Source organism: Octodon degus, unplaced genomic scaffold (genome assembly GCF_000260255.1).
Source record: "Octodon degus isolate 3935 unplaced genomic scaffold, OctDeg1.0 scaffold00191, whole genome shotgun sequence".
In the NCBI taxonomy this organism is placed as follows: domain Eukaryota; kingdom Metazoa; phylum Chordata; class Mammalia; order Rodentia; family Octodontidae; genus Octodon; species Octodon degus.
The window spans coordinates 1,104,532-1,129,639 of NW_004524767.1; the positions used below are offsets into that span (position 1 = coordinate 1,104,532).

At 34.3% G+C, this 25,108-nt stretch overlaps 1 protein-coding gene across 2 annotated transcripts in view; it reads left to right on the top strand.

The window, feature by feature from the left end:
• The window catches only part of Uba6 (ubiquitin like modifier activating enzyme 6), a 63,822-nt gene that overhangs the window by 36,152 nt on the left and 2,562 nt on the right, over positions 1-25,108 (top strand). For both annotated transcript variants that reach the window (XM_004644085.3, XM_023704185.1), the window contains exons 18-32: positions 1,185-1,262; positions 4,898-5,079; positions 6,316-6,421; positions 8,560-8,649; positions 8,754-8,834; positions 9,949-10,077; positions 14,253-14,304; positions 14,388-14,451; positions 15,855-15,924; positions 17,542-17,613; positions 19,293-19,410; positions 20,328-20,521; positions 21,150-21,277; positions 22,099-22,186; positions 22,974-23,068. In XM_004644085.3, coding sequence (XP_004644142.1) covers positions 1,185-1,262; positions 4,898-5,079; positions 6,316-6,421; positions 8,560-8,649; positions 8,754-8,834; positions 9,949-10,077; positions 14,253-14,304; positions 14,388-14,451; positions 15,855-15,924; positions 17,542-17,613; positions 19,293-19,410; positions 20,328-20,521; positions 21,150-21,277; positions 22,099-22,186; positions 22,974-23,068 — 1,547 coding nt within the window. The remainder of the gene's footprint in view (positions 1-1,184; positions 1,263-4,897; positions 5,080-6,315; positions 6,422-8,559; positions 8,650-8,753; positions 8,835-9,948; positions 10,078-14,252; positions 14,305-14,387; positions 14,452-15,854; positions 15,925-17,541; positions 17,614-19,292; positions 19,411-20,327; positions 20,522-21,149; positions 21,278-22,098; positions 22,187-22,973; positions 23,069-25,108) is intronic.

Consider the following 25,108-nt stretch of genomic DNA (forward strand, 5'->3'; position numbering starts at 1 on the left):
AAGATATATGTACATATTATGAAAAAGTAACTAATTCCACAGAAATCAAAGGTAGATAAAAAGAGAAGGTGTGTTAACATATATCTGATACTAAAATAAATGCTAGAAGATGGTGGAAGCTTTTTTTTTTCTTAAATGTATTTGGTATAGGCTCTCACTATGCAGCTTGGACTCACAGTGATCCTGCTCTGCTTTCAGCCTCCCCAGTGCTGAGTTTACAGGCATTCGCCAGGTGGCTAGCTAAGCCATCTGAGGGGCGAGACCAGGGCCAGCGCAATGTATAGCACCCAGGATCAAACTGGAAGCTTTTATTTGTAGTGCAAAAGAATATGATTGTCAGATTTCTGTATTGAGCTATCTTTCAAAAGGGAGGGCCAAGTAGAGATAACTGACAAATGATAAAAGATTATCACCATTGGTCCTTAAAACTACTAAATAATGTGGACACTTAAAGGTGGATAAGCAGAGGCACTCATTAGCAATGTAATTTAAATGGAAGTTGACTTTAAAAACTGGTAAATAATGACTGGTTTGGGAGTGGGGTGGTCAAAAACTATAAAAATGTGAATTGATATTGATGGAAAGTACAGGAGAATTGCAAATTAAATGGTTTATATTCTCTTTTCAAGAAAAGGATAGAGATGTCAATTAATTTTTTTAATTTTAAGTTATATATGTATGATAAAATTTGAGCATAATCTCATAAAAATAGACATTTAATGTCCAAGCAAGTTGAAGTAAAGAATACTAATTAATTTAGTAGAAGACTAAGTTTGTAAGAGGTAAAAGTACCAAGGCATATGTAAGTAATCACAATTATAAGTTCACTAAGGCTTTTGTTAAAGACATTTTCTGTTTGATTTTGTGCTGTTGTTCAATTGAAAAAGATACCATAACATAATCACACAGAAATGTAGAAGTAATAAAGAAATACCATAAAAACAAATGAATAGATCTGTGGATACCAGTCAACCTTAACAACTAGAAACACAGTTCAAAAATACTAGCTTAAGGGCCAAGTGCATTTTGAGAACAAATATAAAAGCATAATATTGGTGGTGACTTTGGAATGTTTATATTCTTAGGATCTTTACTAGCCAAAACATTTATAATATGCACACGCTATTTTAGTGATACTGAGAAAACAAAATAGATTATCTGTTGTGTTCACCTCTTTCCATTAGGTTACAGTTACAGATCCTGACTTGATAGAAAAATCAAACTTAAATAGGCAATTCCTGTTTCGTCCTCATCACATACAGGTATGTTGTTACTGTTTCAAATTTAAATAATCTATTGCATTATATAAAAAGTTTATATATAGTTTATAAAGTTTCTTTTTTATAAATAGAAAATAGTAATTGAATAGATAAAATGAGTACTATATTAGAACCTTAGATTATCAGATTATGGCAAGGAGAAAATAGAAAATTATCTTTTAATGCAAAAAAGTGGTTTCTGAATTGATTTTGGATATTAAAATTTGAGTTTTAAAACATGAACAGTGTGTTTTTCATTTTGTGATCACTAAAGTATGTTTTCATATTTAATGTTTGAAAGTAAGTATATTGAATAATAATGTCTAATTCAAAGTTATGACATCAAAAATTTGAAAACTCTGTTTTAAAACGCATACACCTTAGCATTAATATTTTTTCCATAATTTTATTGAGAACCAAATAGCAATGAGATAGTTTCAAACCAAATCGGTAGGACAATTTCAATAGTTAACGCATTGCATACATTCTTCCTAGTGGTTAATTGCTGTACAAGATGCGGACATGATATCCTATTTACAAACACTATTAGAACAAATCCTTCTATTCATTAAGAGAATGTAACTATATATCTATCCTAACCACTTTGAATACACAGATACAAAATGGACATTCATCTGTATCCCATTTTATTGTTAAGTTCCGATTTTTTTTTTGCAGAACCAGGGATTGAACTCTGTCCCTCGCACTTGCTAGGGAAGCGCTTCTTTTACTGAGCCTTCTCCCCGGCCCCCCTTAACGTTAATATTTTTGTGCATTTTAAACCTTGTTTTATAACATTGTTAAAGAATACTTGCTCTTAGTCTTTTTTATAAATATCAAAAGTATTTATGTTAGAAAAAGTAGTTTCAGCCAATCAGATTTCTTTTGGACATTTTTTCCCCATATTAAATAGATCATTTGCAGTTTTTATGTTTCAGTTTTTGTTTCATTTGCTTTTAGTATTAGTAATTGAACTCCAGGACCTTCTGCTTGCTAGGCAGTTGCAATCTTAATAGGAAATTAAGCTTAGGCTTGTCATGAACAGAAGGTAACTAAAACAGGTGGCATAGCTAATCTAATTGCCACATTTAACTAAATGTATTAGGCAAGATGATGGGACCTCACAAATTCACAAAATGTATTCATTTTATACATTTTTATCATTATCAATGTATTCGGTTGTTACAGGATCTTACTGTGCAGCTCAGACTCGTAGTGATCCTCCTGTTTTCAGCCTCCCCAGTGCTGGGATTACTGTGTGCACCACCATGTCCGGACTCAGTGGCCTGCTCAACATGCCCTGTGGCAGAACCAATAAGGCGTGTGGTGCTGGGTATTGAACCCCAGTCCCTGTGCTTGCCTAAGCAGGCGCTTAGCTCATTGAGCTGTCTCACTGGCCCAGCGCTGTTTATTATTTTACTTGGTTCAAGCAACATATTCTGATTATTGTAAAACACAGATGCCTTTAAAAGTAGGTGCATTAGTTTAAGCAAAGCACGACAGGGAAATTTAGAGTCAGAGCCAACACTCACAAACATCTAAAATTACCCCCAATATCTATTAATTAACCAGGTAATGGAGGAAAGAATGAATCATACTTAGCATGCCCTTTTCCATAAAACTCAAAGATAAGTAATACTCTCAAAAGATAAGTCCATCCAAATGAAGTAACTTTAAGCATTTTCAGTTATAAAGTGTGAATAAGCTTCTATATCTAGAAGCTTATTTTCTGTACTGTCTTAGTTGCTAATATTTACTGAATGTGTCCTTAATCTTTGCTTTCTTTAAAAACTAACATTACAGGGCCAGCCAGATAGCTCAGTGGATTAAAGCGCTTGCAAGCAGGCTCAGGGGCCGGGCATCAATCCCTCGGCCTGCCAACTGTCCCTCAGCCCCACCCCTGGGGCGCACTGAGACAGCAATTGAGACTGGGCGAGGTGGCACATGCCTATAATCCCAGCTCTTAGGAGGCTGTAAACAGGCAGATCACTACGAGTCCGATATTGTACTGAGACCCTGAACACCCTGTAGATCCTTCCCTAAAATACAAAATAATAATAATAATAATAAATAACATTATGGGGATATTTAATACAGTATTAAGACAGTGTGAGAGGGTTTTCCAATTGAGATGTGTTTTCCTCACATGTTTTTTTTAAAACTGTCAAGATGAATAACTCATCAAAAACTTTTTCCAGGATGTATAAAACTTTTAATGTGCTTCACTGGATTATAACTTAATCATAAATATTTTCTCTTCATGCTTAATGTGGGCTTCCAACATTCTAAATTTTATAAAAGTAAAAGTACAGAACTATTCCCAAAAAAAGCAGCTGAAAAAAAGCCCAAAAAAAAAAAAAAAAAATGCTCAGTAGAAATGTGCTTCAGTTGTTTTTAGGTTAGATTTGGATTACAACTCTGAGGCAAAGCCAAGCATTTTCCCTCCAACAAGTCTCACCGATATCTGTGTATCTAAGAAATATCCTAAAAATAGATAATAACGAAATCATGATATCTATCTTGTAAAGACTTTTCCCTCTAGCACTTTTGAATGCCTCCTTCATGACCCTAAAATATAATGAAGCTCAACTGCAGTCAAGCATATTTATGTGTTCTGTAGTAATGTGTTTCATTTCTCAAGGATCTTAAGATTTTTTTTTGAGAAAATAAAAAATAATGAAACATTAGAAACAATATAGTATTTAAAAACAAAATGATAGGAATTCAACAATAGTTCTTATATTGTATATTATTGTCTTCAAAGTAGTTGTTCAGATTATCAGATATAAGCATGCAAAATTGGTCCAAAGAACAAAAATTGGGGGCTGGGGAGATAGCTTGGTAGAATAAGCACTTGCCTGGCAAGCACAGGGTCCTGAGTTCAATCCCCGGTAACAAACCAAAAACCATTGACTGTTCCTTTCAATAAACCAATAGAAATTAATTGTACAATTATATTATCTATCATATTTTAACTTCTTTTTTTTCTTCTTTCCCTCATCCCAGTTATTTCCTATTGAGCATTTTCTTTCCCTTTCACAATATCTATTGTACCTTTTGTATTTTATTTACTCTTTCAGGTTCTTACAATAGGGAGACAATGCAGGTCTCATCTTACTGAAAAGTTTTTGCACATCAAAAAAAAAAAAAAAAAAAAGAGTAGAAAGAAAAACCTAAGAATTGGGACAATATTTTAGTCAACTGTCCCTCAGACAAAGGGCTTCTTTCTAGAACATAAGAAAAATTTTTTAAAATATCAGGCCCCAGAATTCAAAGACCAATCCAAAACTGGACATCTGAGATGAATGCATACTTCTTGTTCTTTTCTGTCTACTTAACCAAGTCAAACATTACTAGGTTGAAAAAAGTAAGCTAATCGGACTTAAGTCTCTGAAACACTTAGCTATGAAATAAAAAGATTATTTAAACTTTTCAGAATAATTGTGTGGTCCAATGTGCATTATCAAATGTAACATAAGTACAATAACTATAATTTCCACATGCTAGAAATGAAAATTAACCTCATTCTTCGCATTCACTTCATATAATATTCTAGAATGGTAAGAATGTTTAAGTTCAATTATAGTTTATCTTTTTTGTTTCAAATTTATTTCATCTGTTTGTACTTATTTGTCTAGAAACCTAAAAGCTATACTGCTGCTGACGCAACTCTGAAAATAAATCCTCAATTAAAGATAGATGCACATCTGAACAAAGTATGTCCAGCCACTGAGGCCATTTACAATGATGAGTTTTATACTAAACAAGATATAATTATTACAGCGTTAGATAATGTGGAAGCCAGGAGATATGTTGACAGGTATGGTATGTTCCTGAAATGCAGGTTTATAGAGAATTATCTTTTATCTGTTACTTCTATTTCCCACACATACTTAACTGAAAATTTCCCTAATATTTTATTATTCTTTAGTTTCCTACTATCTTTCTCAAACCTAGAACATTTGATGACTTTGCATTATACTTAGAATAAAATTCAAAACTGGTTATGGCTTAAATATTTTTCATATATTACCTCCTACTTTTCTACTAATCTAGCATAAAATTTATCCCTTCTCTTTCTCCAAAGACCCCAACCTCTAGCCCACATCTACTTATCTACCCTTCACTTAATTTTTCTTCATCCTTCTGTTCTTAGTCTTCATGTCTTAAAACCTGCTTTCTTTAATCCCAAGTGTATTTTTTCCGTACATCTTCCTTCATAACTCTTAATTTATTGATACAAATATGTATATAATGCTTATTTCCTGACAAACATCATTTATTTTCTGTCATTTTATTCTTAGTTGTTGGAACATGCAGTTATTCATGAAATATTTGTTAAATGAGTAGGCAAATGAGGGACTATAGATTTGTACACCTCATATAGGCTTTCTTACCTCATTGTATGAATATTAAGATGTTAGAGTAGGTTTATGACTTTGTTGACAGTTCTAAGCTTAACTGAAAAGTTTAATTTTTCTTGTCAAGAAATCTAAAGTCTAAAGTTGCTAGTAATGAATAAAGAAATAGCAAAAACAAGACTATTTCAGAAATACTGACATAAAATTTAACAGAGGGATGTTAAAGTTTAACAGAGGGATGTCTACCAATTTAGAAATATAATGAAAAGATTGTAATCTTGGGTATAAGAAAAGGAGAAAATTTTAGGAAATTAATGTGTATAAAACTATAGGTAATCTAACTATTGAGAAAAGGCTAATACTGTTTGGGATAAACAATATTGGAAAGATATGGGAGGGTAGAATTCATAGTCAAAAAATAACCAAGAATATAGAAAGCAAGAGAAGAAATGCTAACACAGTAGAGATAAAAGTTATCAAAGCCCAGAATTTGATCCCAGTAGTAGAAGGAAAAGACAAGAACCTTGTTGATGAAACAAAGTTACATGTGTGGCAGGACTGGGAAATGGAACTGTTCAGTGGGTTTAATGGTAGTATGTTTCGTAAGATACTGCATTCAGAAAGTAATCATTCTGGATATCCTGAGTTTACATTGTTATTGCTCACTTTGTTTTTCATACTGTGCTTTCAAACAGCCGCTGCTTAGCAAATCTTCGGCCTCTCTTAGACTCTGGAACAATGGGCACCAAGGGGCACACTGAAGTTATTGTACCTCACTTAACTGAATCTTATAATAGTCATGTAAGTAAATCAATGCTTTGAAGTAAATGTCTTTTTTTAATCTGTCTCAGTGAGTCAACAAATTTTATTTTCTTAATCCGTTTGTGCTTTTTTAAAATTATGTCCATACATATACACGTTCAGTTTTTAAAATACAATTTCATGTACTTTTTAAAATCAAAATTTTGTCAGTATGTCTGAAATAGTCTTGTTTTTCCTATTTCTTTATTCATTACTAGCAACTTTAGACTTTAGATTTCTTGACAAGAAAAATTAAACTTTTCAGTTAAGCTTAGAACTGTCAACAAAGTCATAAAACTATACCATCTTCTGTTCTTTTGGTTTTACTATGTTAAGACAGCTGGTACAGTATATTTAAAAATGTAAGTCCAATTATGATGCACTCCCATTTTTGTTTATTTCCATTAAGAATTCACACCCCTAACATTCATTGTTAGAAATTATGTTGAAACCTGATGAGCATGTAACACTTAATCACACTTAAAATCTATCTAGAAAAGCCAGCAAGATAGCTCAGCAGACTAAGCACCTGCTCAGACAAGCACAGGCACCAGGATTCAATCTCGGCACCACATGCCACATCGCCCCCACCCCTGGGCATGCTGAACCAGCCACTGAGTCTGGGCTGAAAACAGGAGAATCACTATGAGTTCAAGCTGTGTAGTGAGACTCTGTACCAAATACATTAAAAAAAAAATCTAGAGAGTCACATTCTTCAAAGATAGAAACCAAAATCATCTATATCCAGATATTATGTAGGTGATATAAATGCGACTTTATAACTCCAGTAGATGATTCGGGAGCACTGCCAAAGTTAAAACCATTGGTCCAGGAAATAACTAGATTTAATAGTTTTCAAAAGATCTAGTCAAATAAAATAATAATATTTGTACAAGGGTAATTATTTAATGAATATGTTTGATTACTAAAATGTTTGTGGTTTTTCTAATAAGAGTTTTTTTTTTCTAAATTATGTTTCTTTGTAATAAAATAAGCTAAATTGACAAATTTTATCTGAAGATTAGATGGTAAAAAGTCATGATGTGCTGAACATGGTTTGAAGATTTTCAAAATAGGGAATGTAACACAGTTCTAAAACTTCCTATGAGTGTCTTATTGCCATATCTTTAAACCTTCTTTTATTATCAAATTCATAAAGCCCAGAATGTAATGTTCTTATGGCCTCCCTCTTTGATTTATAAAATAAATGTTTAATGATGTTTCATAAGAGATCAACAAATTGAAATACAAAGCTCTAAATAAAAAGAAAAGCTGTCACTTTTACATTGGATAAATGAATAAGCCTAGACTAATTATAGTAGATCATGAACTACTTCAGGGGTATTTCAGTACATGAAATAACTCTGATCACAGCTACAGTTCATGCAAGAAAGAAGGATCCTCAGTCTCTAGTGTTTTTATCCCTGGAAAGGCTCATGGTACACTGAGCACTATATTGATGATTCTTGAAGCACTTTTCAAAGGAGGGAGGAGTGTAGTATTTTACTTGTCATTGATTTCTCTAGAAAAGAATGAATTACGTATACTGATCCTCCCTGAGTATGCCAAATAACGTGCACAGATAATGAATGAAAGTAGAATTTGGGGCTGGGGAGATAGCTCAGTAGAGTAAGTGCTTGCCTGGAAAGTGCAGGGCCCTGAGTTCAATCCCCAGTACCAGAAAAAAAAAAAAAAAAAAAAAGAAAGAAAGTAGAATTTCTGTCTGTCATTCTGTTGGTGTTAACAAAGGTTAAACTTTATTTTTTTTTTTTAACATTTATTTATTTATTGTGTGTGTGTGTGTGTGTGTGTGTGTGTGTGTGTGTGGCCAGCTCAGCCCACCAGGGGGCGCGGCTGGCCGGCATGTGGTGCTGGGGGATCGAACCGTGGTCCCTGTGCTTTGCCAGGCTTGTTCCAAGTAGGTGCTTTAGACCACTGAGCCATCTCTCCAGCCCCAAAGGTTAAACTTTAAAAGGATTAACTTTTTTTCTTACTGCCTGCAAGAGAAGATGTAAAAATGTGTGGTTGGATTTTATTTCTTTATTTTTGGATTTTAGTTTTTGTGTTTGTTTTAAAAACTAAAACAATTGGAAAAATTTGTCATTGCTTCTCTTATATATCATTATATCTCATGACAGCGGGATCCACCAGAACAGGAAATACCATTTTGTACTCTAAAATCCTTTCCAGCTGCTATTGAGCATACTATACAGTGGGCAAGAGACAAGGTAAAAGTTCCTTTATAAGGAATTGGTTTTCTATGAAGTAGGAAGATAAATCTAACTTCTAAACAGACCTGTTTGTGATTTTGTTTATTCTTTATTCCTTATAGTTTGAAAGTTCCTTTTCCCACAAGCCTTCATTGTTTAACAAGTTTTGGCAGACTTACCCATCTGCAGAAGAAGTCTTACAGGTAAAAATTAGTGTATTTTAATATAAACCTGACACTGTGTTAATATAGTTTTCAAGTCCTCAGTGTTTATTTTACCAATTGCTGAAGCAATGTCATTGTATATGAAAAGAGAAATGGTATCAGCAGCCTTAAAATTAAATCATAAGCAAACTCTTTTGAGTTCAGTTGAACAACATAAAATTGTCAGTATTTGGCTATGTGTAACTGACATAAGAGCAACTCGTGGATCAACCTAATAAGAGTATGATAGTTAATTTTTTTATTTTAGTTTTTAATTTTATCGAGAAGTAGCAATGAGACAGTTTTAAAACAGGTTAAGACAGTTACAATAATTCATACATTGCATATTGTTGTCTTTGTAGTAGTTATTCATAGTATAAGATGTAGACATGATACCTTGTCTAAACACTATTAGTACAAACCTTTCTTCTCATTGAACTAAGAGATAGTAGCTGTATATCTAACATAACTATTTTGTATATACAGATATATATATATGGTTTTTTCTTTCACTACAAAATGCTCCTTTTTTCTTGTCCCCCTTTTTTCTTTAGTTTTATCAGAGATGGGTATTCCATTACCATTCAAATATTATAAGGTGTGATAGTTAATGATAAAACAGCGAAGAATAATAAAAGTACCTGTTAACCTCTTTGGGGGAAAAAAATAAATTCTAGTGAAAATGTCAGGAATGGACAGTGATCTTACTTTATATTTCATAATGGGACAGCTTCAAAGGTCTTTCCTTAGGCCTTAATCTTGACTACTAAAAAGGCCAGCTTTTAGTAATACTATTTATTGGGCTGCATATACTAAGTACATATATAAAAGTACATTTATAGTGCTCATATCTTACAGCTAGGAATACATGAGAATATCTTCTGAGTTAAACTTCATAGTTAAAATATCTTATGCTATTTTCTGATACTGTCTTCCTTTAAAAGAAATGAAAGAAGAGAAAGGCAGGCAAGGAGCTTGAAATGAAAGAAATAGAATAAGTACATTAAACACAGGAGTTGCCACTGCAGGCTTTGATGTTTATGGAATGTCGGTATGTTTTTAATTAAACATAGATTTGTTTTTGTTTTGCTTTTTTTTCCGCCTCCTATTGCAGAAGATACAAAATGGACAGAGTGTAGAAGGCTGTTTTCAAGTTATTAAGTTACTTAGCAGAAGACCTAGAAATTGGCCCCAGTGTGTAGAATTAGCAAGATTAAAATTTGAAAAATATTTTAACCATAAGGTAAGTACACATTTTGAAACATTAAGAAAAGATATGACCTCAGCTTACTTCTGGTAAATTAATGTCATTGGCCTGAAATGTTTACTCACTCCATCATCAAACTTTTCAGAAATAGGGAAAAGGTCTTGGCATATATTTTTAAATTCTGTTTATTGACCTGACATGTGTGCACTTAACTGATTTTTCTATGCTTTTCGTAGCTTTTCTCTCTCACACTTTAAGAAAGATGTTCAGAATACCATCAGGAAGCTAGCAAATAAAAGCTACTCAGCCTAGAACATTGTTGGAACTTTGCCTTTACCAGCCATCTGATTTTAGGTCTACATCCTCAACTATAAATTGAGAATAGATTGATGTCTAATACATGCATTGTGCCAGAAGTCAAATGAGTTAGTACATGGTGAAGCATTTACAAAGAGCCTAAGTAATCACCAACTAAAGTCTTCACACTTATAATTCAGTGCAGTTGTTAGAAGGTGGCCTGGACTCTAGTCTTACCCTTTAGGTTTTTGTTCAGGTTTCTATTCTACTCTCAGAATATGAATTAGCTAGACACTTTTTTTTGTCCTGGGAAGCCAACCCAAACTCTACTGCATACTAGGCAAGTGCTCTCACCTGTTACAAATCTTTTAATTATAACTGTCTTAAGTTTCTTGTCTTTTTACTTTCTTCATGGCTCTGCTGCTTGGAGAAGTACTTCCTTCTCCAGTAAATGCACCTCCCTTCCTATCTATTATTTGTTCTTACTGTCATTGCCAGTGACCTGTTTATTTCAGAATCTTAACACTTTTTAGATTTTGTATGAGTTTTTAAAACCTTTCCAATTATCAAAAAAATTCAACTACAGAAGTATATAAGAAATAGTTTAGTAATCCCCTAGTGTGTAATCATTGTCTTGTCACCTTAATCATCATCGCCTTAGATACAATTTTATTTAATCTACATCACATTCTCACCTTCCCCTAGATGATTCTGAAGCAGATTTCAAAATGCAAATGCTGGGGCCAGGGAGATGGCTCAGTAGAATAAAGTGCTTGCCTGGCAAGCACAAGGGCCTGAGTTCAATCCCCAGTTCTGCCAAAAAAAAAAAAATGCAAATGCTGTGTACTTTTCTTATTTCAATATATAAGGATTAACTTTTCTGAAAAGAAAAAAATGCCACCATTTGTAAGCAGATAAAGTAAAATTATCTTGTATTCTTGCTTGCTCTAGATTTTTTTTTTTTTTTTTTTTTGGTGGAACTGGGGATAAACTCAGACCCTTACACTTGCCAAGCAAGCGCTTATTCTACTAAGCCATCTCCCCAGCCCCAAGATTTTTTTTTTTAATGTACCTTAAGTCCATTACTTAAAATGTATTCTGTTTCAGGAGAGTGTTCATAAGTTGAATTCATTTCTGAGTCCAACAGAGAACAAATTTAAGACACAGGTATACAGTGTAAACCATTAAAAAACCAAACAAATACTGTAAATGAACTACTTTTACAGTTACCTTAAAATAGTAAAATAGACACATGAGCTACTTCCATGATTTGTTCACAGTTATACAGGTTCACAATGCAAGGTCCAAAAGTTGGGAATGAGCTATAATAAAAAAAAATGGTAATTAGGTTTTTTTTTGTTTGTTTGTTTGTTTGTTTGTTTTGTTTGTTTTTTATGTATAGGGCTTAGTGATAAGAGAAAAAACAAACATCATAAAGATGGCTGGAGGGCCAGCCAAATAGCTCAGCAGATTAAAGCGCCTGCAGGTAGGTGCAGGGGCCTGGGTTTTGATCCCTGGGCCTGCCATGCCAGCACCTTCCCCAGGGCACACTGAGCCAGCAAGACAATTAAGACTGTGCATGGTGATGCGTACCTGTAATCCCAGCTCTTGGGAGGCTGTAAACAGGTGGATTACTACAAGTCTGATCTAGTAGTGAGACCCTGAACACCCTGTAGACCTTTCTCTAGAATACAAAAAAGAAAAAATGGTTGGAAGACTTCAGTGTACTGTGTCATTTCATATAACATGTTAACTGATAATAATTGTGCAGATGAAAGGGCTTTGCTGTGACCTTTCTGTACATGCTTGTATTAGGGTTGATCATATCCACCTTCCCTAACTATGCACGCTGTTCTCTCTTCTCCACCCTTCTCTACTCCCTCATTGCATTTCCTCATACAATTTCCTAATACTTATTCTTCTACTTTCAGATCTTTTAATTTTCTTTTTCCTCATATGAGAGAGACCATACAGTATTGTCCTCTTGGGTCTTATTTTACCTAATATGGTATCTATCAGATCCATCCATTTTCCTACAGAGGATATGATTTGATTCTCCCTAATGGCTAAATAGTATTCCATTCTAAACATATAGCATGCTTCTTCATTTGTTGATTGGCAGCTAGACTGATTCTATGTCATTATTGCAAATACTGCTGTAGTAAACATGTATATGTAGGTGTCTTTCTTGTCTAATGACTTTAGTACTGTTGAGTATATACTAGGGAATGGTATAGCTGTATCATGTGGCAGTTCTACTTTCAGTTTTTGGAGGAACCACCACACTATTTTATAAAGTGAGAGTACTAATTTACATTTCAACTAATAGTGTATAAGGGTTCTTTTTTTTCCACATCTTTCCAGAATTTATCATTTATTACTATTTTTATAATAGCCATTCTGACCAAGGTATGGTGGAAACATGATACAGGTTTGATTTTTATTTCTCATGACTAAAAATATTGAGCGTCTTTTTATATTTACAGGTCATATATTCTTTTGACAAATAATCTAGAGCCAGTCGTGGTGGCACACACTCAGCACTTGAGAGGCTGAGGCAGGAGCAGCAATATAAATTTGAGGCCAGTCAGTGCTACACAGGAGTTCAGACGAGATTACTTGTTCTTTGATTATTGGTTTTTATTTGTCTGTTATAATTTGGATATTCTGTAGATTAATAACTGATAAAGGTATTCTCTTATTCAGTAAGGTGGGTGACTCTTGACGGTATTGTTTCCTTTGCTGTGAAAAGCTTTTTAATTTGATGTGATTCCATTTGCTAATTCCTGCTTTTATTTCCTGGGCTGTTGAGTCCTAATCAGGAAATCATTACCAATGCCGGTATCTTGAAATATTTCCCCTATTTTTACTTCACTAGTTTTAAGTTTTAAATTCTTTAATCCATTTTGAATTGTATTTTGAACTGAGAAAGATCTGGTTTCAGTTTTTTATATCTAGACATCCGATTTTCCCAATGCCATTTACTGAAGGGGCTATATTTCTCCAGCATCTGTTCTTGGAAGTTTGTTAAGAATCAGGTGGTCATAGATGTATTGATTTATTTCTGGGCCCTCTATTCCTTTCCATCATCTACATGTCTTTTTCTGTCATTACTGTAAATTTTTTGCATGCTTTCAAGTAAGATACTGTGATGCATCTGGTGTTGCTCTTTTTGCCTCAGATTAATATGGCTATTTGGGGCATGTTGTGTTTAAATGAATTTAGGATTTCTTTTTAGTTTTGTGAAGACTGTCACTCATGTTTTGATGGGTATTTCATTGTATCAATTGCTTTTAGTAGTGTGGCCATTTTAACAGTATTTCCCCAATCTATGTACAGCTTGTAGTGTCTTCTGTTTCTTTCTTCAGTGTTCTATAATTTTAACTGTATAGGTTTGTTGGTAAGGTTTATTGGTAAGCTTTCTGATTTTTTGCATTTTATTGAGGTTATTATGAATGGGCTTGGTTTTGTGATACCTTTCTCATTGAATTCTCATTGCTGTACTGAAAAGTCCTTCATTTTTGTATTTTGTGTCCTACTATTGTACTGAGTTTGTTTACATTTTGAAGAGTCTTTTGGTATAGGGTCTATACAGTTTCTTAGGTGTAGAATTCCATTATGTACGAACAGGAATAATTTGACTACCTCCTTTCCTGTTTGGTGTACCTTTTATTTTTTCTGTTGCCTAATTGCCAGATTTGGAATACCATGTTGAGTCAGAATGGTGAGAACAGACCCCCTGTAGTTGTTGCTGTTCCTGACTTGAGGGGAAATGCCCCTGTGTTTTGATTTATGAAGCATGTTCATATATTTACAACACATAAAAATTTTTAATTCTAGAAAATGTTTTTGCCCAGATAATTTAAATAATGCATTTTGTTAATTCTTTTTGTTCTGTTTTGTGTTTTCTTCAGGCGCTTCAACTACTTCATTGTTTTCCTCTGGACACACGATTAAAAGATGGCAGTAAGTATAAGCAAGTGTTGAGAAGCTCTTTTAATCTTAATTTCTTACTGATGTTAAAACTAACATTTGTGTCTTTTCATTAGGTTTGTTTTGGCAATCACCAAAGAGGCCACCATCTCCGTTAAAATTTGATTTAAATGAACCTTTGTGAGTATATACATACATATATATTTCTTAAGTTTACATTGCAAGATCTTTAATTTTAAATGATCATATCCCTGTTATTCAAAGAGTTCAGTCAAAGTGCTTCTTGCTACATAAGTGTAAATGCACTTACTTACATGGTAAATCACTTTATTATTTATAATATCCTTTGTAAGGTAAAACCAAGTCAATGCTTGGACTTTGTCCATAAGGAAGTAAAACAAAAGTAAATAATTTTATATTTAATAAAGCTAGGGATCTTTAGTTACATGGAAGAAGCAGTTATCACTAAGTATCCCCCAAATAATCAAAAACGATTTCAGAAAAGTTGGTTTCTGCAGGAAGAGCTGCACTTACTAAATTTATGTGCAGGGTGTGTACTTTAAATGCTTAGCCTAATCAGGTACAGTGTACCTATCGTCCCAGCACTCTGGAAGGCTAAGGCAGGAAGAATGGAGGTTTGGATCCAGCCTGGGCAACTTTAGTGAGATCTGGTCTCAAAAACTGAAAAAGGTACAAGGGATATAATTGAGTGTGGAGACTGTGGGTTCAATCCCCAGTACCATGAAAAAAATACATTTAACTTGCCTTCACTAATCCTCCTTTCAACAAATCTTCCTTTCTTTAATTTTCTCACAAAGTGCTTGTTTTAGTCTTTTAGTCATCTTATCCTGTAAGACACAGGCTTTCTTGTTTTTTTGAACCCATTTGTTTATAAACAAACTCATTTGAACCTCATACACACTCCTGGTGTACAATATTTTTTGTAGATTAAAATGAATTTTTTTCCGCTAGTCCAGTGGTGGCGAACCTATGACATGGGTGCTGCAGCTGGATGCTCTCTAAAAGATTCACAATCTCTGCACTAGTCTTAATTTTTTTTCTCTCTTTTTTTTTTTTTTTTTTTTTTTTTTAAGTATTTGGTAAAAGGTCTCACTACACAGCTCACTCTTATAGTGATCCTCCTGTTTTCAGCCTCCCCAGTGCTGGGATAACAGACATGTGCCACCACGCCTGGTCTTGGCAGACCCAGTGCACCTGGGGGCAGGGCTGGTGCAGCATGTGGTGCGGGTGTTCTAACCACCAGTCCCTTAGTCTAAGCAGGCACTTAATCTGCTTGAGCTTTCTTGCCAGCCCTAATTTTTATACTGATTTTTGTGCTTCTTTCCTCAAAGTAGTCATGATGACTACCTGAATACTGTTAATTTTTTTGAGACTAAACATCTGATATTTTCTCTACTCTAGCTTCTGTAATGTTTTGGTCTAGGCCAGATTTTTGTCTTTTAAAAATTAATCCTGTAACAAAAAATATCTGGTGATTTTTCCTCAAATATGATTTTAGAGGCTGAATTTGCTGATAGTTGTATTGTGAATTCAAACTTGGCTTTATATTTTAATTTCAAAAGGCACCTCAGTTTCCTTCAGAGTGCTGCAAAACTCTATGCTACAGTATACTGCATTCCATTTGTAGAAAAGGTAAGCTATTATTCAAATTCCAGCAGTTGATGCAAAACCAAGTTAGCATTAGTTGAATCAAAATGTATTTTTATGTCTTTCTGTTTACTATGAATTTTTTATTTTGTTGTCCTATTGTTTAGTCTTATATAATAGAAGGTGAACATTCATTGCACTATTAAGCAAAAGTTGGATTTTTCTTCCTGAATTAAGAAACAACCATATTTTTAATGCAATTATACTTTATTTTTAAAACATTTATAACTTGTTTATCAGTTCCAGTTATCCTTATTCTAAAAGGCTCTAGTGAGCCATTTCATAGCAGCTTGAAAATACTCCTAGAAATTATCATTGTTAACTTTTTTTTTTTTTTTTTTTTTTTTTATTTTAGGGAAGGGTCTACAGGGTGTTCAGGGTCTCACTACTAGATCGGACTTGTAGTGATCCACCTGTTTACAGCCTCCCAAGAGCTGGGATTGCAGCCTCACACCACCACGCCCAGTCTCAATTGCTGTTTCAGTGCGCCTCAGGGGCAGGGCTGGCATGGCAGGCCCCCGGGATCGAACCCCCAGCCCCTGAGCCTGCCAGCAGACACTTTAATGCACTGAACCATTTGGCTGGCCTATTGTTAACATCTTTATGTATTTTCTGGTATGAAGTTATATACTTCCCCAGCAATCTAAAAGTGCTCCCTTGTATTGATCTTTCTCTATTATTACAATTATTGTTAGTATTATTATTTTGGCTTTTTGAGACAGGATTTCACTATGTAGTTCAGGCTGACCTTGAACTCATTTTGTAAGGCAGGCTGACTTTGAACTGTAGAGATCGATCCTCCTGCTTCAGTCTTCTAAGTCCTGGGATTACAGGTGTGTGTCACCACACCTGGTTACCAGTTATGAGAACTAACTAACTTACTTTCAGATTGGCTAAATGGAGAATTATGACCCAGCTCCATAATTAATGCAGGCTCTTTCGGATCCATATAGAAATACTTGTTGTAGATTGTTTTGGCTTTGATGTAAATATGTAATAAAAGTAGTGGTAGTCACTTTGTTTTTTTGTCTGGTTTGATTTTTGGTGTAGAAGATGCTGTTGTAAGAGTGGTAATTGTCTGCAGCAGCAGTATGTCTGTTTCCCCTAAGCACCTTCTTTTTTTTTTTTTTTTTTTTTTTTTGCTGTACCGGAAATTGAACTCAGGACTTTGTGCTTGCCAGGCAAGCACTTATTCTACTGAGCTGTCTCCCCCGCCTCCTAAGCACCTTCTTAGTCACAAATGTGGGTCCAATAGACTTTACTTCTTTAAATTCATTTTAAAATATTTAAATATTTTCCTGCTTCTTAAGATACGCATTTAATTTACTTATGCATCATAGCATTGTGTGGGAAACTAAAACACTGAAGGTAAGATCAAATGGCAGTCCCCTTTTTAATGTTTGCAAAAAGAACCAAGATTTCAGGTTTGTTTTATCTAATTACGGGTGATACTTTTATGAAAATAAAGGCAAATGGATTTTGCCTTTATGACACATTCAAATGCCTTGGAATGACAAAGGACCTTTGATAGGGTATTTTAGCAGTAGAATTCAGAATTGCAGCAGTAGTTGTTTGTTGACTAAATTGCTTTTTTTTAAACAGGACTTAACAGTAGATGCCCTCGTGAATATTCTTTCAGAAGTAAAGATTCAGGAATTCAAGCCATCCAGTAAGGTTAGTTTAGAAACATAAGGTTTATTTAGCTAATGGTTACTGAACTTTCTCTTGCATCAGGTTTATATTCTCCACCTAGAGAATACCACAGTGAAAAATCCATGTCCTTGTGGAGGTTATATTCCAATGGGATGGAGAAGGGTGATTCTTTAAAATGCCAATAAATATGTAATGATGTAAGTGCTAGGAAAGTTAAAGCAAGGAAAAGAAAACATTAGAACTGATATAATTTTATATGATATGAAAAGAAAAAGCTTTGCTGGAAGGAAGTGAGGAATGAGCCATGCTAATATGATATCTGATCATGCTGATATCTGATATCAACAGTCAAAGCAGAAGGAAAAAGTGCAGAGAAAAAGTCCAGGGAAACCTGCTCAGTCCTGAACTGTCTTGTCAGAATATGCATGAGAGCAGGATGCAGTGAGGTTGGAGAGCTGTTTAGGTTGTGATAACTATATTGTATTTTACTGTGAAAGAAGAAGGTAGTGAAAGGTTTTAAGGAGAAGAATAACACAGTATGACCCTGCTTTAAAAAAAAAAAAAAAGACAAAAAAAAATTCCCGGGAGCAGCTCAGACGAGAGTTAGCATTTCTACTCAGATTTCATAGCCAAAATATCAGTTACACATGCTGGCTAAAAAAATTTTCTGCTTACTTGATTCCTTAATATATCTTAAACATATATCTTTATGTAAAAACAACCATATATGCTTTATCTAAAAAAAAAAAAAAAAAAGATGTGGGTGTATATTTTAAATAAATACTTTAATAAGTAATGATAAAGTTTTTTTTTTTTATTCATAGTATTGACTTTACTGCTCTCATGGAATATCCAATGAGTAAATACTTTAAGTGTAAATTTTTGTGGTATGTGTAGCTTCAATCATGTTATATTTATATATGAAATAAGACATTGTTTTTGAAGGGACTTCCTACCAAAAATTAGTATTTAAGTGATTTTTTTTTTTGTGTGGAACCTGGGATTGAACTCAGGTACTTGCGCTTTCCAGAGAAGTGCTTATTCTACTGAACCATCTCCCTGACCCCTATGGTATGTTTTTATGAAGATTTCTTCAGTATCATTTGCCTAAAGTAGAATTATCAGAATGAAAATTCTACATGAACTTCATTTTATTTTGAAATTTAAAGAATTCCGAGTAAACTGTTTTCATAAATATTTGTAACATGTAATATGAAATGATTGTTTTAGACATAATGGAGATCTCAAAAGAAAAACCTGTTCTTAAGAAAGTTTACAAAGTGCCAGCTTAGGCAGAGTGCATGGACCAGGGTTCAATCCCCGGCACCACCCCCAGAGCACACTGAGATGTCAATTGAGACTGGCGTAATGATGTGCACCTGGAATCCCAGCACATTGGGAGGGTGGAAACAAGATTACTACCAGGCTAGTCTATGTAGTGAGACCCTGTAGACCCTGTACTAAATACATAAAAAGAAAGTTTACATGCCAGTGTGATACGACAAATCATAAACGTGTAAATAGTATCAGTTACTAAACGAAGATATAAAATGCATTGGATTGCAATGATTAACTATCAGATTAAGATACGTAGAGGAAATATTTGCTCTTCATGCTCATTTGATAAAACAAGTAAGTGGTAACTAAAGTTAAATGTATGATGTGGTGACGTTAATAAATATATATACCTATACTTAAAGGTTGTTCAAACAGATGAAACTGCACGGAAACCGGATAATGTTTCTATTAGCAGTGAAGATGAGAGGAATGCTGCTTTCCAACTAGAGAAGGCCATTTCATCTAATGAAGCCAGCAGAAGTAAGGCACATTCTTCACTGAACTGCTTTGAATTGGATAAACTATCATTTCCACTAACTTCCATGCTGAAAAGTTTTTGGGATTGCATTACAGTAAAAATATAAGTTAATGCCATGATCACATGAAAGTTACTGTTCATCTTTATAAATAAATTCATCCTTTTCCCACCATGACTGTCTCAACTGTTGAAATCTATATTTTCTTAATCACATAACTACTTTGTTATTATAGTTCTGACTGTTTTAGTCCTGCAGATGGTGAGCAGATCTAAACATATAAGCACATACCTCTGTTTTTGAGAAATTGTAATTTCAAGTTAATGAGGTCTTTAGAGAGACTGATTTTTAGACAAACACATTCAAATTGTTTAGGTTAAATGCTCTTACAGAACTCTTCTTAGTTTCTTATTCTCCACAATTACTGACAAAAGTGCAAGCTCACCTGAATACATCCCTGTTTAGGGAACTTAATTGTCAAAATATAGTAAAATTAAAAGCCATTTGTTAATCACTAAGTCTTTGGTTTCCAATCTTAGGATTTCATACATGGTCTGGTAAACTTTCAAGAAAATAATTTTAGAATAATAAAAAGCAGACTGATTTTGAAAATGGCTGATCTAGAAATCTTTCAAAAAGATATATTTTCAACAAGTACAGATGTTGACTTTAATTATGAACTACTTGTCTCATTTTACTATTTATTGGAAGGATTTTTAATATTAAAACCTCTATAATTTGTTGATATGAAAATCATTTTTATATCATTCTATAATTTCAGTTGCCTGGATTTCAAAATACTTTTTTCAGTTGCTTAAAACCATAAAGAGAATCTTTGAAAGTAGTGAACCTACATTGCTTTTTACCTAGCAGAATCTCTAACACTTACAGAGAACTTTATCTTCTGGTTGCACTTATCAGGTGACCTTCAGATGGCAGTGCTTTCATTTGAGAAAGATGATGACAGTAATGGACACATAGATTTCATCACAGCTGCGTCCAATCTCCGTGCCAGAATGTATAATATTGAACCAGCTGACCGTTTCAAAACAAAGCGCATAGCTGGTAAAATTATACCTGCCATAGCAACATCCACTGCTACAGTTTCTGGCTTGGTAAGCTTATTGTTTGAATTAAAATGTTCCTTTGCACTCCTCTTCCCTGTTTTCCCCATCATAGCAACCCCAGCTAATCCCTTAGAGATGGAGGATAAATATCTGATTTAAAATTTCAAGGTACTTCTGAAAATGTAACAGTTTAAGATTTTATATATGTAAACAATTGAACATAAAAATGTGCTTGATAACCTTTGGGGAAGGCAGGTGGGTACAGGAGATCAAACTCGTGCCTTGCTGTTGCCACCCTAGCTCTTACGCTGCTGAGCTCCAGCTCCCTACATAATTTTTATAGGCAGTAGTCTCAGTTATCTTTATCTCTCCATAGGAAGCAAGGACTGTTCTTCTTGAATAAAAAGAATTGCCTTATACTTTTAAGTAATTCAGAATTAAGTTTTGGCTTCAGTAAAAAGATTACATGGTCAAACTTACAGTTCTTAAATAACTTCATTTACTTTGTATGGAATAGGTTGAAAGTTTGAAGGTAAGATATTAAAAATGTAGAGACCTATAAAAGAAATGTGTATTACTATTTCAGAAAAACACCTGAGAATTTATAAAACTGCAAATATCCAATTAATGTATTAATAATTTAAGCTATATACTCAGATGACTTTCTTTTACCTAGGTCGCCCTAGAGATGATCAAAATAGTTGGTGGCTTTCCATTTGAAGCTTATAAAAACTGTTTCCTTAACTTAGCCATTCCAATTATAGTGTTTACAGAAACATCAGAAGTAAGAAAAACTGAAATCAGGTATGTATGCACATCTCTATCTTGTATAATGAGCATTTTATAAAATATTTCACCTTTTAAAAGGGATAAATATTGGTGTCACCTCCTTCTGTATATGTAAATCCTTGTTATCAACTCAAGACTGTTGAACTTCATTTTCATTAAGCATTTCTGACTAAATTAACTAAAGAACTCACAGCATTTGATCAACCACACAATATAGCATTAGACTGCATGCATTTATCTGTCTAACTAGAGAAGTTAGAAGGCACCATGGTATCTGTTATATTTACGATCTAATTGTACAAACTGAGACAATAACTCCCTGAGACTCCATTTTCACTTTAAGTTTGGCAGCAACCAAAACTTGAGGAAAGAAATTATCTGGCAGGAATATGAAAAATCAGAAGAGAGTATTTCATTGTAGGGGAAGTATGGCACTATATTTCAAATGTATAGATATCTTTGCACACATCTCAAGCTATTTGTATGTCAGATAATCATTCTGACATTGTTTATAATAGCCACTGATTGGAACAATCCAAATAGCCAGTAATAGTGGGCTGGATCATCCATATGATGAACACCTGAAGTAAGCTGTTTACGGAGAGATGGAGCAGAACTTCTCTCAGACAACGGATTTGTAGTGAGTCACCCACAGGGTCATAAAAGCCAGATCAAAGTTCTTATGTGCTATGGAGATAGAGGCTGTGCAGTATTTTGCAAGTTGTATGTTTCCTTTTCCTCACCTTAATTTCTGATTCACACATCAAAACAACTGCTATAAACAGTTTTTTTATTCTTACTAAATGGAAGAAAAATAAAATATTTTCCTGTAACAGAAATGGAATATCATTTACAATTTGGGACAGATGGACTGTACATGGAAAAGAAGATTTTACCCTCTTGGATTTCATAAATGCAGTCAAGGTGAGAGACTTTTATTCATGTGGTTTGTGATTGGCTTTGATTGTAGTTTCTGTTTATAGTAGTATTCCTTCCCTATTTGCTTGGCTTATATTCCAGGACCCCTAGAGAATGGCTGGCCCCTAAATCTCATTTCTTCTATATTTACATACCTATGATAAAAGCTTAATTACAAGTTAGGCACAACTTAATAATCAGAATAGAAAAATTGCAACAAAGAACTGTAATAAAATCTAAGAATCTTACTGTAAAGTAGATCTTAGCAACCTCAGCATGATTTCTTTCCTCTTGAAGTTGAGAATTGTCACCTTTTCATTTAAAAGAAACACTTTACAGCTTTCCTTTAGCATGTCAGAATTGCCAGTATCAAAATTCTTGAGCCTGCAGAGCCATTGTGAAGTAAAATAAGAGTTACCTAGACACTGACTGCAGCTGATAACAAGGTAGCTGCAGTGTGACTAGAGAGAGGCAGTGTATATAGCATATGTGTGCTGAACATAGGGGTCACTCACATCCTAGGGGCGTTGGAGATTTCATCCTAAGAATGGCCCACAATTTAAAATTTACAAATTGTTGATTTCTGGAATTTTCCATTTAATATTTTCAGACTGTAACAGTAAAGTGAAACCACGTGTTTTACTACTATAGTTTTTACTTACAACTTTAATGAAAGTAATAAGTATTATTTAGGACAGATTTATTCTCTTTACTGATTACAAAACATTCTCACCAAGGTATTTTATGTTTGGGTGAGACTTTGATTGTTTCTCTTTTGGATATTCATTTTTAGGAAAAGTATGGAATTGAGCCAACAATGGTAGTTCAGGGAGTCAAAATGCTATATGTTCCTGTAATGCCTGGTCATGCAAAAAGATTGAAGTTAACGTAAGTAGTTTCAGCCATTATATACAAAGAATCAAAACATGAGTAGATGCACACTGGAAAATTAAATGTAAAGGTACTGAAATTCAGGTAAGAGCATTACTGTTACATAATGATGTTAGTAAAGACAGCAAATTCTTCCTGATAAGGTCAGTGGGCTGCCTTTTAAGGAGTGTCTCAGGATTATGATACCCTCGTGAATTTATAGTCAGATCTTCATGTACCAGGCTTAGAAACTGAATAAAGAGGCTAGGGAGATGGCTCAGTGGAATAAGTGCTTCCCTGGCAAGCGCAAGGGCCTGAGTTCAATCCCTAGTTCTGCAAAAAAAAGAAGAAAGAAAGAAACTGAGTAAAAAGAAACCTGCCACATAACATGGAAATGTCATAATGGGACTTATGAGAATGCACTGTAAAGCCAGTTACCAGATACCCATTTATTCTGCAAATTTTTGTTTAAGGTACCTGCTTCGTGCAAGGGCTGTCATAAGCACTAGGGTACAGTGAAGAGCAAAGCAGAGTCCCCTGCTGTTGGAGTTTGCATAGTAACCAGGCTGGCTTTGAGATGGCCATTGCTGTGGAGACAGTAAAGAGTAAAGAGTGATTGCAGGCATGGTACTGCTCACCTTTACATTATACTTTCTGTGCCTGTCATAGTCTCATCCTATGAAGGGGCATTGAGCAGAAAAAGAAAGGAAGAAAAGGAGCCAAAGAAAGCCAGAGTCTTTGAGGTGGTCTGAGACTCTGGATAAGCTGTTTCCAACCATTCCCTTCACAGTATCCAGGGCACATTGGCCTCCTTAATGTTGCCTCGAACACACTCCTGTCAGGGTCCAGCATAGGACCTTTGGTCTGGTCCCTATACTTGTAATTCTTTCTGAGATGGCAACAATGGCAATTTTCAGGTCTGGTCTTTGCACTTCTTTAAAGACCTTTCTGAACCTTCTTTAATACTGTATTATGTCGCTATCACCCCTCTGGTATACCCAATCCTCTATATTCTCTTTTATTTTTCTTGGGACTCCTCACTGTCCTATGTACCTAGCAAATATTCTTCTTTAAATCTTTTTATTATTTCTACCCAACTAGAGCATAAGTCTCAACAAAGGCAGAAGCCTTTATTTGGTCTGGTCATTTTAATACACCTGCTAACTTTTGGTCATTTTAATTCACCTGCCAGTTTTAAAAGTATGCTCGTCTTAATTATCTTTACCTTAATGTATTGGCTAAGACATCAGTTTGTCTCGTATTACTTGCATTAGTATCCTTAAGGCTCTTTTGCATAAATTAAGATAATATTTGTTATCCTTTAGTTGTATGCTATCTAGTTGAAAGTGGAATGTATGGTCATAAAGTGTATTGATCAGGAATTTTAATATCTACTGCAAATAAAAATGCTTTCCAAGGGGCCGGGGAGATAGCTCAGTAGAATAAGCGCTTGCCTGGCAAGCTCAAGGGCCTGAGTTCAATCCCTGGCTCTGCCAAAAAAAAAAAAAAAAATGCTTTTCAAATGCTTTTCAGGGCCAGGGAGATAGCTCAGCAGCTTAAGCGCCTGCCTGGCAAGCACAAGGTCCTCAGTTAGCTCTCCAGTACAAAAAAAAAAAAAAATGCTTTTGAGTGTTGACCAGTATTTTTTGCCTCCAGCAGGATATACTTTATGAATGATATTTGTAAAGTTATTACAGTTAATTTAGCAGGTATTTATTGAATACTTATTAAGTGGCTGGATGCCCAAGGTAGTCATGGTGTTGAAGTTAAAAACATGAGCTGATTTAAAAGTGTGTTCACATGCTTGCACGGCTACTTGTTTTGAACTAAGTAGCTTTTGAATTCCCTGTCCACAAATGTGAATGATTGTATGCAAAGCTGTTGAGCATTATATTAATAGTGAGGCCTGCACAACAGTGTAATGGAATGGAGGAAGGATAAATGGTACTTGTTAACACTAGCATTATACAAATAGCCCAGCTTTCAACAGTTCAGTTTACTAAGGGAAATTAATGTTACCATTAATTAAATGTAATTCATGCATTATAGTAAAGACTT